The sequence below is a fragment of the Otolemur garnettii genome, unplaced genomic scaffold (assembly GCF_000181295.1).
Source record: "Otolemur garnettii isolate 467f Iridium unplaced genomic scaffold, OtoGar3 scaffold00014, whole genome shotgun sequence".
Classification (NCBI taxonomy): domain Eukaryota; kingdom Metazoa; phylum Chordata; class Mammalia; order Primates; family Galagidae; genus Otolemur; species Otolemur garnettii.
The window spans coordinates 13569403-13587013 of record NW_003852409.1 but is presented as its reverse complement, the minus strand read 5'-3'; the positions used below and the strand labels follow the sequence as shown (position 1 = coordinate 13587013).

The following is a 17611-nucleotide window of genomic DNA, read 5'->3' as shown; positions in this document are numbered from 1 at the left end:
TTTTTTTTTTTTTTAGTTTGGCCGGGGCTGAACCCGCCACCCTCGGCATATGGGGCCAGCGCCCTACTCACTGAGCCACAGGTGCCACCCAAAAGCCTATTTCTAACATCTGATTTTGCTTCTATCTTTCTTGTCAAGAAGGATCATTTTCAGTCCAAAAAGTGCCAGAAAAAATATTACTGAGACCAAAGTAAAACCCAGAGAGTAGAGATTATTGGAAAACGGTAAAGGACCCAGGGAAGTAAATGCTCTTGGTACTCTGGGCTCAGGGTCCCAGTTTCATTATTTTATTTTTTTTTTAGAGACAGGGTCTCATTTTGTCACCCTTGGTAGAGTGCCATGATGTCACAGCTCACAGCAACCTCCAGCTCTTGGGCCTAGGCAATTCTATTGCCCCAGCCTCCCAAGTAGCGGGGACTACAGGCACCCACCACAACACTCAGCTATTTTTTGTTGCAGTTTGGCTGGGGTTGGGCTTGAACCCACCACCCTTGGTATACGGGGCTGGCGCTCTACTCACCAAGCCACAGATGCCACCCCTTATTTTTGTTTTTAATTTCAGATTAATGTGACATTTGTTAGGTACAGTCCCTGTTGTAGTCATGTCCTGCACCCCGGAGGTGTGCCACCAGTTTCCTTATTGTTGAATTTATCTTAAGAATGCTGTACACCAGGGCCGAGTGTGGTGGCTCACTCTGAGAGGGTGGGCAGGTGGATTGCTTAAGCTTAGGACTTCAAGACCAGCCCGAGCAAGAGCAAGACTCTGTCTATACTAAAAATAGAAAAACTAGCGGGACATCATGGCAGGTGCCTGTAGTCCCAGCTACTTGGGGAGGCTGAGGCAAAATCACATGAGCCCAAGAGTTTGAGGTTCCTGTGAACTATGATGATGCCATGGCACTCTACCCAGGGCACAGAGTGAGACTCTGTCTCAAATTAAAAAAATAAAATAAAAAGGTGTTGGAAACAGACACTAGAAGTTCTGATTTTCAAAAACGAGAAGAAGGGGATTCTAAACCTCATAGAAGGAGGTGGACATCATGGCTAGCTAAATTCTACAGTTAATTTTCAAAGAGCAGAAACCACTAAGAGCCCCCAGAGATTCATCAGATAGAAACTATACAGATTAGTCTCCCTTTTCCTTTTCATTCAAGGTTTTTAGAAAGACTAGGTAAATTGCATTTGCAAGGAGCCAGCATCTCTCTTATATTCCTGTGCACAAGACAGCAACACGTGCCTTAGTGTCAGGACAACTGCGGTAATGAATGATCACGCCCCATAGGTGCCGATATCGGCTGACCCAGGAGTGAGAGGTCCTTAAGGGCGTGCCACAGGGCTCTGATATTGGCCCAATGTGCAACATTTTTATTAGTGAGATGATGAAAGATAATGAAGGACTGCTTTCCAGACTTGAGGTGGCACTCGCCTAAGAAAAGTGAGGCCATGCAGGACCACAGTCATGAGCTAGAAAGACCCCAACAATAGAGAACAGCGTTTTCTACTGTTCAGCTCTGGATTTAAATGAGCTCTCAGGTTGGAGTATAACATGTGAACAGGAGGACGAAGGAGCTTCTATGTCTGAGACGGGAGGGACACCGGAGCCCTGACCCTCAAATCCCATGACTCCATTTGCCTCTCCAGCCCTGCCATGGTTCCTCTGGTGACTCCATGAAACCCCCAGTGTTAACGAGAGATAACCTAACAGGAAGATATTTCATAGTCATATCAAATCTACAAAGGGCAGGAAGGCACAGAGCTCATTCTTATTTTTTGTCTCTTGAGACTAAGAAGTAAAGGGATTGGCTTGGTGCCTGTAGCTTAAGCAGTTAAGTTGTCAGCCACATACATCAGAGCTGGCAGGTTTGAATCCAGCCCCAGCCTGCCAAACAACAATGACAACTACAACCAAAAAATAGCTGGGCATTGTGGCCGGTGCCTGTAGTCCCAGCTACTTGGAAGGCTGAGGCAAGACAATTGCTTAAGCCCAGGAGTTGGAGGTTGCTGTGAGCTATAACACCACGGCACTCTACCCAGGGTGACAGACAGCTTGAGGCTCTGTCTCAAAAAAAAAAAAAAAAGGCAGGGGGTGAGGCAGTGCCTGTGGCTCAGTGGGTAAGGCACCAGCCCCATACACTGAGGGTGGCCAGTTCAAACCTGGCCCCAGACAAATTGCAACAAAAAAATAGCCAGGCATTGTGGCAGGTGCTTGTAGTCCCAGCTACTCAGGAGGCTGAGGCAAGAGAATTGCCTAAGCCCAGGAGTTGGAGGTTGCTGTGAGCTGTGTGATGCCATCGCACTCTACTGAGGGTGATAAAGTGAGACTATCGCTACAAAAAGAAGAAGTAAAGGGACTATATAAGTTCTTCCCTGTGTGAGCTGGTGACACAGTAAGGGCACAATTAGGAGGGGCAGACTGCACATTTCAATGGAATGATTCTGAAATGACCACTCTACTAGATACAGTGACACGTGTGAAATGACTTTAAGGCTTCACTTTAGAAGCTGAGAGGCGATGCTGCCCGGGAAGCCAGCCCCGCGGTCTGTGGCATCATGCTCTATTTGGGGGGTGAACAGCCTATGTCAGCGTGCATGGGGAAGCTCTGAATACTTCATTTTAAGAAGACAAGAGACCAGGTGAGGAATGTTCAGGGGGAAGGGACAGGGCAGAAGGTGTCTCCAAGCATCTCATCATCTCAGGACCAGCTGAAGATATCAGGGCTGTGGGCATAAAGGGGATTCAGAGTGAGGATCTGGGCAAGTCCAGAAATGACAGTCATTTTCTAATGCTTAAAAGAAAAGCAGAATGTAGATTTGTCCAGGGTAGCTCCAGGAAGCAGATAAGAACCAAGAGGTGGAAGATGAAGGCAAACAAACAATAGCTTCATCAGAGGGAGAATTTCCCCACAGTCTGAACTTGCCAGAGACAGAGCAGGCTGTCTAGAGGGACATTAAGCTCCAGTCACACAGATGTGTGACTGTGGTTTGAGGACCTCTTAAAAGGGCTACTGGGGCTGAATTCAATGCTTGGATAAGAGATCAGAATAGATGCCTCCTAACTCTGAAAAGCAATGATTCTAAATAAATTTCCATTTATACAGAGTCCTTAACCTCTCCAATTAAACAAAGAACAGAATATCTGTCATCATAATAATGACAGGTGACATTTGTAAAAATGACCCTGAGGTTAGGCAAATTTCTAAAAAGAACATTCCCAAAGCAAGATGAATTGTACATAGGAGAATTCTAGTGGCCAGTGCCATTGGGGGGTTCATTACACGTGCTCTATGTAGTCACTGTCGACAATAATCGATAATGAACCTGAACATCCCATTGAACAAAATAGCCTAGACAAAGGAGCTGACCACATCACATACAATTCCTTCTACAGCTCTGCTTACTTGTAGGCCCATACCAGAGGCATTTATGCAGATTAGTTCTTAACTTACAAACCAAAATACATGTAAACTTACTTGCAAGGATGTTCTGATGGCATTCTACTTTAAATGCATTTGCTATTTGGATCGTTATGTTCTTGCAGTATCTGCAGATATGAAGGATGCTAAGTTGGGGTAGCATGTGTATTCCTACTGACCCAGCTCCAGTCACATTCACACATTAGTCTTGAAATGGACACTCTTCGACTATCCATGCTGCTCAACTTCTTTCTTCTACTTCCTAAATGAGTGCTCACACTCTGCCCCTACCTGCTCCATGAGCTGGTCCATTCACTGGTCGTATTTCATGTTCTTGGAGGTACAGGAGCTTGTGATGGGATGCTAAGAAGCTGTCTGCCCGTGACTACCAGAAACCACCAACCTCCAAGCAGGAAGGTTGATCTCGGGGCACTTGGAAGAGTCCAAAGCTTAGGTGATGCCTGCCAGTGATCCTTTTGAAACACAACTATAGGCCGTGGGTTGCAGTTTGTCCATCCTCTCGCTATCCAGGAATATGTAGAACTGGCCTCGTTCTGACCAGATGCCACCTACGGCCCACCCAGCCCCAGAACTCTGAGAGTCTGTACATCAAAATAATATGCTAAGATATGTTCAGAGATGGCCAGTGGATATTTAAAGTAGTGGACATGACAACTATGTCAATACTTGCGTATTTTTTTCCTTTTACATTAAAATAAGGTGGAATTATGTATGTCAAAAAATATGTTGGCCTCTAAAAAAGATTTTCTCTGGCTTAACATCCATGATTGTTTTCTTTTATAAAATGTGTCATCATGTGATTTATTTAAAATCATCAACTTAAAATATGCAAAGTATAATCAGATGCCACTATTTGAATTCACACTTCATATTTGTCACTATCTGGGCAACCTTGGGCAATTGATGTTTTCATTTAACTCTCAAGAGCTTAGCACATTTCCATGCTGGGGAAAACGGGTGGTACAGAGACTTACTGCTCACATCCTTCTGGGGCTGATTTCTGAGGCCCATCACATGAGGCAGAGCAAAGCATGGCTCTCCATATGATCTACACTCATAAATGTATTATTTTGTAAAATCTCCAACTATGAGAAACATTTGCAAGAAACACATATTCTTTAAATGGCTACTTTTCCCTCCAAATATACCAAAGTAACTAAGAAATAACCATAGAAATGAGAAGTCTTGGGAATATTTATTTATAAGATACTAACAGCTCAATTCCCAAAGGCTTCTGGAAACATACTCAATAGGTTTTGAAAATACTTCCCACCCAGACTCCAACATGGCTCTTTGCATTTGTGCAATTCCAAAGAGAATAATAAAAATCATCAGAGGCAGAGCATACATTAACTATGAGAATAAAGGCAGATATAAAGCCTATGAATACAAAAGAAAGACTCCGTCAAAGCTGAAAGTGAAACACCCTATGATTTCCTCAAAACTTCCTCCCACTGGGTCCTCAATTACCCATCAAGGGCCAGTGCCTGCCTTACGTGGCCACTGTAAAGTTCTGCAGCTGAGGCTGGGCTAAAGGAAGGGTCCTCTATATGAGGACAGCAGGCCACTCGTCTCATTAATAAGGCTCAGAGAAATGCCAGCCCCTTGGACAGTCCTGGCATCAAAACCAAAGAGCTCCCAAGGACTTACCAGCCCTCCTGCTGGTCCCGTCCTACCCAGGTGATGCTTCTGCTGTTTGTGAGCAGAGGATTGGCAGGTCGGGGAGCTGGAGGAAATGTAATTTCTGGTAGCACAGAACAGGGAATAGTGTTGGGAGGCCCAAAGGGTTGACTGCCGAGACAGCAGCTTGTCTGCCCTACATAATGGACCGCTGAGGCAGCCACTGAACAGGAGGATCAGAGTCAACAAAGACGAGCATTTGCCCAGTGACTGGCATTCAGCAGAGTAGCTGAGGTAGGAGGGATCCTGGCCAGAGAGCTCAAGCCCCAGAACTGCACTCTGTAGTAGAAAGTCATCAGAAAGCTCTAGATTCTCAGAGGACAATGAGTCCTGGACGGGGTGAGATGGAAGGAAGAATCAAGAGCTAGGCCCTGTGAGAGCCATTATCAACTTGGTGGGACGGACAAAATATGGATGTCAAACCCGAAATGTGCACTGAACAGTACTGAAAAATGGTTTCATTCCCTGAACTGGAAATAGAGCTTTATATGCCTGATTCGTAGGAGGTTCATTCTCCTGAAATTTTACGTGCCTGATTCATTTGGAAGACTAATTTTATATGCATTAAGACAAATAGACAAACAACTCCAGAAGTTATCCCAGGATTTTCAGTACTTCAGGCTGGTGTTTTAGCCAGAAAATCTTGTGATACCAAATGACAGCGCCCAGTGAACTGATACTAGCTCAGCTATGGGACATTGTGATGTGCAAAAGAGGGAGGCCCTCAGCTCTGCTTGACAAGCCTCCCTAGGTGAGGAGGTGACACTCTGGAGGGCGTGTGCATTAGCAGGCACCCTGAGGTATCAGAGGAGAGGAGGAAAGCACTGGGGTAGAGCAAGAAGAATCTCCTCCCCTCCCCCAGAGAAATGGGAAAGTGAAAGCAGGAAGATTCTAAAAACTGAGGCTCCAAGAGATACAATTCCTTCCTGTGTCACCACCATGTTCGCAGAATCCCAGAAAGTCCATCAGCCATCCACGACGACGTCTAACTGCTGGCTTGCGTACACTTCCTCTGAATATCCCACAGTCATCCCAAATGCAACATGTCCAAGATGGAACTTGCTCCCTGCTGATTTCTCTGTACTCAATCTTGGCTCGCTGGTGCTAAAATTCATCCGGCACCCTCAGCGGTGCCCTCAACCTCTCCCCTCCTGGTATCTGATCAGTCCTGGAGCCTCTCTATGCTCCGATATTTCTTATACCCGTCTCCTCTCTGCATCCCCATTGGCACTGCCTCAGTTCTGGCACATTTCTTTTTAATTTCTTGCTGCAGAGGATGGTGAACAGACACTGGATTAAAATTAGTTGAATTCTACATCAGCTAGACCCTCTGCTGCCTCGTGTATGAGTCTAAACAGTCCAGTACAATCCATGTACTGATATGGGACCATTATGCTCTTAGGGCAAAGGAGGAGTTTCTCTAAGACAATGGACTTTTTGGGGAGAGGGAAGGGAGGGAAGTGGGGAGGATGGGTGGAGGGAGAGTAATTGGTGGGACCACACCTATGGTGCATCTTACAAGGGTAAATATGAAATTTACTAGGTGTAGAATATAAATGTCTTAACACAATAACTAAGAAAATTCCGTGAAGGCTATGTTAACTAGTTTGATGAAAATATTTCAAATTGTATATAAAACCAGCACATTGTACCCCAGGATTGCATTATTGTACACAGTTATGATTTAATTAAAGAGAGAGAGAGAGAAAATGGACTTTTCTATTTCAACCATCTGGGGAAATGAAGGGGAAATGAGGATTAGGTAGACAAGCTTTCAGCTGGAGTGAGGCTAACGTAAGCATCATAGTAGACAAAGTTGCCTTCTCTCTCTGGGGCCTTGTGTGTGCTGGAACTTGATGCTGGGGAGGGCAGACGAGGTCGAAGACTGTCTCACTGCAAGGAAGGAAGTTGAGCCTTTGAGGCAAGAGTGGGCTGGGAGATGGCCATGAAGCAACCTGCAGGGATACCTCCCTCCCCACCCCGCCAAGAGAGCTAGGTCCGGGTTTGAGTCTGTGGCTCTAAGTATAGCCACATGTCTGAAGAACCTCACGATTCTCTACTTGGAACTGTGCTTCCATTATTCCTGAACTTAGGTCACAGACCTTTCTCTCCACCTCCATTGTGGAGAGTTGTGGGAAGGGTCTGTTCTCCAAACCAACCCAAGGCGACACCAGAAAGTGCAGCAGCTGGAGGTCAGCTGGCCCTGAGGGGGTATGGACAGACTGGAAACAGTGGTCCCTGGAAAGAATGAAGCAGCAATCTGGGATGAGAGGGACAGTTTAGAAGAGAAGGGATAACCAGAATGGATTTGTAGAATGTCTGCGTTTCACTGAGGAAATATGTGATATGGGAGCTCAACAAATCCAACTTTCTGCATTCACATGAGATGGAGGCTCAACCCATTAAGACTAAGTGAGTCTTTACAGACTGTGTGTCACATGTGTGTCCAGTCAATTTTGTGCAGGATGCAGAGTTTCTGGGGCATCCTTGCATACTGAAAGTTCTAGCAAAAGAAACAAAAGCCATGGGAAGACAGGGGATTCTGAATCTGAAAGAACATCTAATTCCCAGGGCTTATGTCTCACTGTCTTCCAGAAGACGACAGCCCCCCTGTCAGGCAGGAGTGGGTGATGGAGTCACCTGTGCCCAGGGATCACTGGCTACGAGCTTAAATGCCACAGCTCTTGGAGCAGTGGGGCTACATGGCTGCTGTTAAGAGATAAGGAAGTGGAGAGTGGGCATGAAAAGAAGAAGCCCCCTCAATATAGCATTAAGTACTAAACCCTAAGATCATGCAGCTGGGATGTGTTTGATAGACCCACACAAGGATTAATAAGCAGGGACCTCCAAACCTGCAATGGGAAAACTTTCTTCAGATGTTTCAATCAGTAAACTGCCCTCTTCCTGCCAAAGTCGAATGATTTATCGCTCTCTTTCCACCTCCAGAGAAGGCAAGAGAAGTCACTTACAGAGTAGAAATTTAAGATGCATCTGCTGCTTCGTTCTAGCACTATTTACAGTAGCTATGAAGAACATAAATGATTAAAGCCAGAGAAACAAAATGTTCTTAAAACATGACTAATAGGCAACTGAAGACTTAGATATACCAATAATTGGTATGAAAGTTTTGTAGTGGGAAAGGCTCTAGGCCCCACAGGCTGGTATGGGAAGGGAACCCAAGAAGAGCAGTGCCCTCAAGCAGGGACTGAGATAGGCCTAGAACATCGTCCTTTGCCTATTCTGGCCAACGTCTTGCACCAGCTTCCTCCTCTATGGGAAGAAGAAAGTTAGCACCAGACACATACTATATGCCATTTCCAGTTGCACATGACATCACGTCTAGCTAAGACAGTAGAAACAACCCGTCCAGTTGGTGAGGGTTCTGCTCTACAAACTACAGTGTGTTGGCAGAAGAGGAGGGGGATGTATCAGAATGAATATGTCCAGGGGATTCGACTCAGGATTAGAACAAATTGCTCTTGATGGTCCACTGGTGATCCAACAGTACAGTGTCACCATTTCCTCTGACGTGCACAGAGGGACACGCATAAGGTGCCTGCAATAGAGACATTACACACACATACACACCCACTACATGCACTCCAGCAGCTATGTTTTGGCACCTCATAAATTTGAGGTGCTTTTGCTGACAATCTGTAGCATCTGTACATAATCCTAACTAGACTTGGATGCTGTTATCAGTGTGTCTCAGAAAAATTGAGTGCATTTCTTAAGGCATCATTGTTCTAGAATAATTTATTTGTTTTTAGTTGGTTAATTCAGAGGGAGTCTTGGCAACTCGGGGTCTCTGACATCAAAGAATGAGAAAATAAAGAGATATCCCAAAGTCCCTCACCTGGCACGTGCTTGAGTTTTACCTTCAGCCCAAAATGTGACCTGTGCAGTGATTATATTCTGGGAAGCCTGTGCACCCTCCCTAGGAATTCTTTCTTTGCTAATAGATGTGCTGTGATGGAGTGGTCCACCCAGGGTTGGTTATAACTACAGAGGGCAAGAATCATCATCCAGGGTGACAGGTGACACCACAGAAACGCTTTCCTATGATTTTGGCATCCTCCTGAGCCTAAGGACATCCATCCTAGCAAAAAAGGTGATGGAGGACACAGTCCGAGGGTGACTTTCTCTGCAGGCTCTCTGTTTAATAACGATGAAGTTTCTTTTTTTCTGTTTTTGTTGAGACAGAATCTCCCTCCGTTGCCCCAGCTGCAGTGGCATCATCACCACTCACTGCAACCTCAAACTCTTGGGCTCACGCCATCCTCTTGCTTCAGCCTCCCAAGTAGCTGGGTCTACAGGTGTGCACCACCATGCCCAGCTAATTTTTATATTTTTAGTAGAGATGGTGTCTCACTCTTGTGCAGGCTGGTCTCAAACCCCCAAGTTCAAGCGATCCCCCTGCCTCAGCCTCCCAGAGTGCTAGGATTACAGGTGTGAGCCACCGCTCCTGGCCCATGATTAGGTTTCTTACCACCTCTATGAACTGCATAGGTCAATGGGTACAAATAGCAGAAGTAATAAAGGAGTAAATGAGAGAAGTTCAGGGTGAAAATGAAAGAGAGAGTGGTAAGAATTTATAGCATGGCTTCATTTTTGCTTGTAAAGAAGTCACAGACCGTATAGGTCCCCACTCCCTGCACAGCTTTCTCAGAAACATGACATGCTGGCTCCTTTCTTTCCTAATTATCAGAGAGAAGGCTACAGAAGTTCCTGATTTGAGAAAGGAAGTAAGAGCATAAAAGGGCAATGTGCATTCATCAGGTTTGGGGGTGTCTATAGGTTAATATCCCACACCCAGCCCCGCCTGACACTCATGACATTACTGTTGATTCTGTGTGGTCGCTCAGGTCTACCCAAGCACCAGGCAGACCTGCTATCCCCTCCTTGCTGCACCCTCCAACTCCACAAGGCCACCTCCTCAGTCCATGCCCCACCTCCAAAGCACAGAACAAGTGCCCCGATTTGGCCACACCCTAGAGAACTCCTACAACTACCGTAGTTCCTCCCCCAGAGGTGCTGCAGGCTTGGCCCTGACTTCTCCCTGCCTACATGCACTCAGAACATGAAGTTTAACGTAGCACCTTCCCAGAGATCACCCAGGGAGCCCCAATCCAGGTCCCCTGCCCTTCTGTTGCTGGGAAAAGAAAAAAATTATAATACCTTTTTGTCTTTTGTTGCCTAAGTCAAAACTATCTTTAGTGTAAATATCTTTGGCCAATCCAGAAAGGCACATCACATTATCTTTGTGCTTTTAAACTTCTCCCACCTCCCCTATTTTTACACATGATCTTGGGAAAACACTCTGAGGCCATCTCATTCTGGTTCCTAATCATCTTCCCATCTAGAGGCTGATGTCATAAGAACCAGGTGGGCAGATGGTAGCTGGTCCTTCCAACAAGTTCCTACACTGTAACGCAGGTCTTAGCTGAGGACCAAGTGCTAGTGGAGGCACTATGGGTTTGCAGCTGAGATCAGGGAGCAAGATCAAGGGTAAGATGCACACAATCCAAGTTTGTACCCCATAGTCTTGGCAGGGAGAGGAGAGGACAAAGGCTCACTCCTGCCAGGATGGGGACAGGAAGCCAGCACCCTGCTCACGCCTGCATGTGCTCTCAGTCAACAGTCCCACACAGGGAGGGACGATCTGCCCAGCTCCCATCCCCTGGAAGGCTAGAGAAACTAGTTTTCTGATCTAAAAAACTAGAAAAAAAGAAAGAAAAAGAAAAAACAGGGGCCTTAGAAAGATTTTCTAAATACCAAATGGTGACCTCGGCCATGGGTTATCACCTGGGGACCTACCACCAGGAGAAAAGGGCTCATTCGTGCAAGGGACCTAATCCTGATAGCATTCTTCTTCGCTCATCACCTTTCAAGAGATGCCCAAACAGAGCCTTTGGGACCTTAATGGGATGGAGAAGAGCCAGGCTAATTTTGTCAGATGAGAATTAGTCAAGAAACAGGTGTTGGAGAGGCAGGAAGGACTTGGAATGTGGGCCACCTCAGTGCCCCGCAATTAGTGTCACTTCTTCTTCTGATGCTTTTACAAATCAGCACATCATGTCCCCTGGTGAGCCCGTGCTAATGAAACCCCCTAAGCTGATCAGGATAAAAACATTCCTCTACAGTCAGGGCAAAGAGCACTTACCTCCATCCGTATTGGAGAAACCCTGTGGAAAGAAAAGCAGGGCAGAGTGTTAGTGCACGTGTGGGGGTGGAATCCCTCATTCACTCAACCCATCTTCCCCCGGGTCTAGGCCCAGAATCTGACTCTGCTGGGAAACCCAATACTCTCTTTTCTTCTGGCCCATTTGCTTGGGATCCCAAAATTTGAAGGAAGGGTTTACCATACTGCCAATAGAGACTTATTTTAATTATCTAGCAAATATCCTTTGGTTGTGTTGGAGAAGTGATATCAGAAAGCCTCAGCTTAAAATTGATTTCATTAGATTGCTTTTCTGTTGCTGAGGAAACAGGAGGGAAGGTTATGAGAGCCATCTGGCTCTGTGGACTCTCCACTCTTTGCCACATGACACCATCTGCTTCTAGACACAGTAAAATTTCATGTATGTACACTCTTTGTACTTGGAATTCACAACCATTTCAAACGGTATTGCCTCTGGCCTTATTATGAAGGAAAGACTCAGAAAGCAAAGTATAATTAAAGCCACAGAGAGTATGCTTAATCTACTTAATAGAAATTGTTTTTAGAATTCTAGAGGCTAATAGGAGAAGACTTTGCAGGCACTAGGCATTTAAGGGCTTGGGCAGCGGGCAGATGGGGGCAATCTAATGACTTTTCTTTAGGCCTCCCAGGAGGCCAGGAGCTGCCACACCTAAAGACCAGCCATGCTCAGCTTCAGGACAGCACCTGGTCCTCACACACCTGTCCCTTATTTCACAGAGCTCGTGGCTCAGATGTCTCTCATCAATACAGCTGGCCTGTTCTCCAGCTGGTACCATTTTGCTAGGGCTGCCTTCCCCATGGACACAATTTAGAGAAATCACATTTGTTTTCTTCACCTTCTGAAAGTCCTTGAAGGATTTTTCTGTCTCCTTTAGTTTCTCTAGGATGATTTGCTCTTTGGCAGATATCTGGGACTCTTCGCTTTCTAGCATTTGAATTTCCTGCTCCAGCCTGGAAGACATACAAACAGAGGACAAGTTACTTTATTGTCCTGCCATCCATGGGCAGGAGAGCAGCTCCTTCCTGCTGGGCCATTTGTACCTTCCTGCCAGCCTCCGTTTTACATTGTGCTAGGAGCCAGGCCAAGGTTTTACACCACAGAGCACCCTGTGTTTCCAGCCCTGGGCAGTCACTGGTCAAGGGAACACACCCCGGAGCCACCTCCACTAGTTCACAGCCACCACTCTGCCATATGCTGTGAGGTGTCCCCTCCAACCCTATTCACGTGTGCATTTCTCATTTGGAGGTAGATTATTTTTACATAGCATGTGACATAATATCTGAGAATATCTTCCTGTTCTCCCTGCTGTCTCAGAATAACTGCTTTGCACTCAGGTTGGCCAAAAGGTAAAGGGATCATTCTCCTCAAAGGAAATACGTAGTCAAGAAATTGCTGGTGGCCAGGACCCTTGGGAGCCTGCTGTCCTCTCCCTCAGTGGCCCAGCTTCTGCTGCCACGAAGAGGGGAAACAAAGGACACAGGTGCAACTGCCCTGTATCCTTCTGGAATGTTCCAGTTTTTGACAGCCATCCTATATGTTTTCTGAAAGGGAAACTTCAACCCTACCAGGACACGCTGGAAACAGTCCAGAATAGCAGCTATAGCGATGATTTGGGGGCAGTCCCTGCAGATGCATTCTCTCAGTGAAATGATATTGAGCAGTTAGTCTGTGCCAGGAACTCCCTGAGTACAGGAATACCCATTTCACAGATGTGATCACTAAGGTTGGCAAGATTGAGTAACTAGTTTACTGTTGCAGAGCCGTGAAGCAAGGATTCATGCCAGAAGTCTAACTCCAGAGCCTGTGCCTGATTATTGGGCTAAAAGCTTAGCAGATGGATTCTACAGTATTTCCCACGCTCCCCACCTCCTTAAACATTGCAGAGTGGCATACCAGGGTGGCACTGTTATGCAGTGATGTCTTGGAGAAATAGATGGGTCCCTGTGGAGACTCCAAACTGCTGAGCCTCTTGGATTATTTGGTCTGAATTTGTTCACTCATTCAATCACTTATTCATTCAATTTTGCTTCGGGTCTCTTTCCCCGCAGTCATGCTGTTGAGTCTGTTCTTGCTATACGCTAATCCCCTTCCTTGCCCTTCTCATTTTCCATCTTTTACTCTGCTCACGGGAACTAGTTAACCAAGTCCATTAGAGTCTTACATGCAAAATCAAGAATTCAGAGTGAGATCTTCTGAAAAGCAAGGAACACTAGGACACAGGCCCCTAGGAGGCCTTTTCTGCGCCCTTCCCGGGTGTCAGAAAAATGACCTCTGCAGGGGTGAGACTTTGCTGCAATTACTTGGGGCTATGAGGACAAACCCCGTATCCAAACATACTCCCTCCAAATGAACACAGCTTCATATATATTTGCCATTTCACTCAAGGTAAAAGTGGAAGTCCTGACAAGTTCTAAGGCCCTGTAGTCTCTGACTTTCCCTCTTACCAACATGCCTATTTCACTTTATGCTTCGGACCAGAAAGAGCTGCTCTTATTTGCCAACATAAACCCTGTGAAACGTATCTCAAGCCTTCAGGAAACATATCTCAAATCTTTAACCATTTTTGAGGTCTCAGGTCAGATGCCACCGGCCATGAGGCTTTCATAGACTTCACCACCAGAAAACAACATCGTCCTTTTCTGAATATTTCTTAGCACATGATTTTGCTCTATCAGAGGTCATACCAAGTCCACTATATGTTACAGCAGTGGTTCTCAACAGAGGTGAGTTTGCTTCACACCTTCTTAGAGGATATACGACAAAGTCTAGAGACATTTTGGTGGCCCGTAACTCAAGGCGGGGTGACACTAGTGTTACCGACATCTAGTGGGGAGAGGCCAGGGATGCTGCTGAACATCCCATAATGCGCAAGACAGCCCCACAGTGAGAAATTATCTGGCCCCAAATATAAACATAAATTAATTTCCTCCATTAGATCACAAATTCCTCAAAGGGAGGGGCACATGTTCTAGGTTGAATAAATAAAAAATGCTGAACCAAGTTGCATGAAAGTTTGACTCAGCTGTGATAAGACCTTCAGAACTTTGGGGGCCAGGGTAAATTCTTCAGCGAGCTTTGACTTGCTGTGAGAGGCTGTGTGTGAGCTGAGATACAAACAGAATCTACAGAAGAGGGGGCCAAGCAATGTAGAGATATAAAACTTCTTGGCTATTCCAAATGTTCATCAAAATCTTTTAAATATACCTGTATAAATCATTTTGGGGTGACTCAAGTAGAAAGATATGAGCATGAGATAGGACTAACACACATGAGGGGGTCAAATGGTCAATAAATTGAACTAATCCAGTGTGGGGAAGAGCTCTGGACAAGGGCTTGCCTGTGTAGACTGGATGATACTATCAGCCAGGTGGGTTCTGAGCAGACTTCATTGACATTTCAAAGGACAGTGTATTATACTATAGCAGATATTCAGCAGATATTTTATTATTCTTAAAAACTTTCCCTCTCTTCTTCCTTTAGCACCGTAAAAAGGTTAGAGACTTCCCTGACCCCGTTATGTGGATCTTGACCACATGATCTGCTTTGATGTCGTGGTGGGGGGGATACACTTCCCTGTCCCTTGATGGTGGCCTCAGCCACATGACCTGCTTTGGTCAATGAGTTGTCAGCAGATAATAACAAGCAGAATGGGCCCAGTTGAGCTTATCCTTTTGTTTTTTTTGCCAGCAGCAAGAGACGAACTTCTCTGGGCAACTGCAGTGCATTCAGCCTGGGCCTCAGAAACTACACACGTGCATGTCCTGTTGGAGCTGTACCTATAATCACAACCGCTCAGCTGAGCCCATCCTCTATCAGCAAATACCCAGACTACCCACAGACCTGTGAGCACGAACAAGTGACTCTTGATTTAAGCCACTGAGTTTGAGAGAGTGTCCTATACACCACTAGTGCAGTAAAAATTAAATAATACAAGTCAAATATCTGTGTGTGTGCACCTTCTAGTATATGTACCTCTCTCCTAATGATATATGTATATCCCAATAATGTATATTCTACTTATATTTGTATATCCCAATAATAACTGAAGCTAAAAGATTAGAAAGAACATAACCTATGCTCTTCTCCATTCCTCTAATCCTCAGAGAAATCTGGAGGAAAACAGGGCATGCCTTCATATCAGTGGTAGTTTCTCTGGGTAATGGATCTATAGATCAATTTAATTTCATTTTTATAAATTTTAATGTTTTCCCGATTAAAAATTGTATTACTTATCTAACCAGAATAAAAATAATAAATTGTCTTTTCTAAATACCTCCTGAGGCCTAGCTCTGAGAAAGTAGCTGTCTCATAGGCCATCACATGAGACAGGGGCCAAGGTCCCAGCTTCTCACGTGTCTGGTGAAGGGTTAAAATGGACACACTGGAACAGCCGTTCAAATTCAAACCAATATTTATTGAGCTTATTTGGCTGGACTTAGAGCTAGGCACCACAGAAGATTCTGAAATAAACAATATCCAGTTATAAATGGTTGACTAAGAAAAAAATGCTCTAAGTTACTGACTTCTGGTGAGGCAGCCCGAAGTGTTTAAGAAGTCTCTGTGACCTGATGCCCACCTCTGGCTTGGCTGTCTCCATAGCCTGTCCAGGTCCTATGGGTTTCAGGGTTCTCAGCTATATAGTTCAGGTGCTAAAGATTTGGGTCATGATACTGTGTCACTGAGAAGGAACAGAGAGGGAGAAAAAAAAGCAACGAAACTAAACCTTTGTGATAACAACTAAGTTTCACCTCAAAGGGAATGAATGAAGGAAATGGACAGTTTATGTAAGTTTAAGCAAGTCAGATGCAAGAACCAGATTTTTCTACAAATGCACACGTGGCCTTGGGCCAGATTCTGAGGGTACTGGGCAGCCCAGCCGCTATCTTTCTCAGGTAAACCTGAGTCCTGGAGCTTAAGAGCTTCCCAAGAAACAGGAGTACCATGGGGTTAACAACAGTCACCCCAGCCAGGCTAGAAATACCACTGTTTTGTAGTTTCACGACTGAAATCTAATGCGGTCTTCTCTGGAGGAGCCAAATAGATATTGCTGTGCTAAAAATAAAGAATGGGCAGGAAGTGTAATTTATACACAAGGTTAATCGAGGCTTCCCAGGCTGTGACAGGTGCACACAACAGCCTCTGACCCAGCTTGCTCAGTTCCTCCAGAGCAAAAAGCAAACTGTCATAAGCTATAAGGAAAGGTGACACACTGCAGCTGTGTGGGTTTAATTGACTGGTGATGAAGTTGAAACCACGGCCAAATGGTCTTATAAAACTCCTTAACCCCAGCAGGCCATCCTCGCTGTTAAATATGAAGGACCTCTGGCTCTGTGGAGTGCATCAATCATTCTCTTACTTCAAAATTCATTTATGAATTCATCCATCTAGCTTTGTGCAAACTTATTCTCTGTACCAGCCACTGTCCTGAGCACTGAGGATGGAGAAATAAGTCAGACAGTGTCTGCTCTGAAGAGTTCTTGGTCAAGTAATGAGAACAGCCATGTGAACCTATAAATTACAATAAAATCCGAAAAAGCGATCATAAAGGAAAGAATGGTAAATGTTGTAAAGTAGTTGGTGCTTTTAGGTGTGTGTGGCAGGGGCTCTAAATTGTCTGCCCAACATCTACGCTCCCACTCTTCCATACTAACAAAATCCTTAATTTGTTAGGGATGGCAATGTGCCCAGCTGGAAAAGTATATAACTCAGCTTCTTCTGAAGATAAAGTTGGCCACAGGACAGCTCTGACCAATGAGTTGTAAGTAAAAATGATTGGGAAGGATTTCCAGAAGGTTCCGTTAAAGGGAAGGAAGGGTAGACTTAAGTGGCATCTGCTCCATGCCCTTTCTCCTCTTCCTGCCTGGTATCAGGGTGCTTGAGAGAGGTACTAGTTTCCAATTGCTGCTATAACAACTACCACAAACTTAGTGGCTTCCAACAATCTACATTTATTATCTTACATTCCTGCAGGTCAGAAGTCTAACATGGGGGTCACTAGGCTAAAATCAAGTGGTTGGCATAGTTGTGTTCCCTTCTCAAGGACCGAGGGAGAATCCATCTCCTCTCTTTTTCTAGCTAACTGAAGTTACCCCCACTCCTTGCCTCATGGCCCCTTCCTCCATCATCAAGGCCAGAAACGTTACAGCTCTCTGGCCATTCTTCCACAGTCCCTCTCCTTGTAACTTCTGCCTCTCTCCTCCACTGTTAAGGATCCTACAGTTATGCTGAGCCCACCTAGATAATCCAAAATACTATACTCCCCATTTTAAACTCAGCTGTTTGGGAACATTCATT

At 45.3% G+C, this 17611-nt stretch overlaps 1 protein-coding gene across 3 annotated transcripts in view; it reads right to left on the bottom strand.

The window, feature by feature from the left end:
* AKAP2 (A-kinase anchoring protein 2) overlaps positions 1-17611 on the bottom strand; it is a 478916-nt gene that overhangs the window by 204890 nt on the left and 256415 nt on the right. For all 3 annotated transcript variants that reach the window (XM_023510474.1, XM_023510475.1, XM_023510476.1), the window contains exons 5-6: positions 12153-12267; positions 11278-11299 (exon numbers count right to left, since the gene is read on the bottom strand). In XM_023510474.1, coding sequence (XP_023366242.1) covers positions 11278-11299; positions 12153-12267 — 137 coding nt within the window. The remainder of the gene's footprint in view (positions 1-11277; positions 11300-12152; positions 12268-17611) is intronic.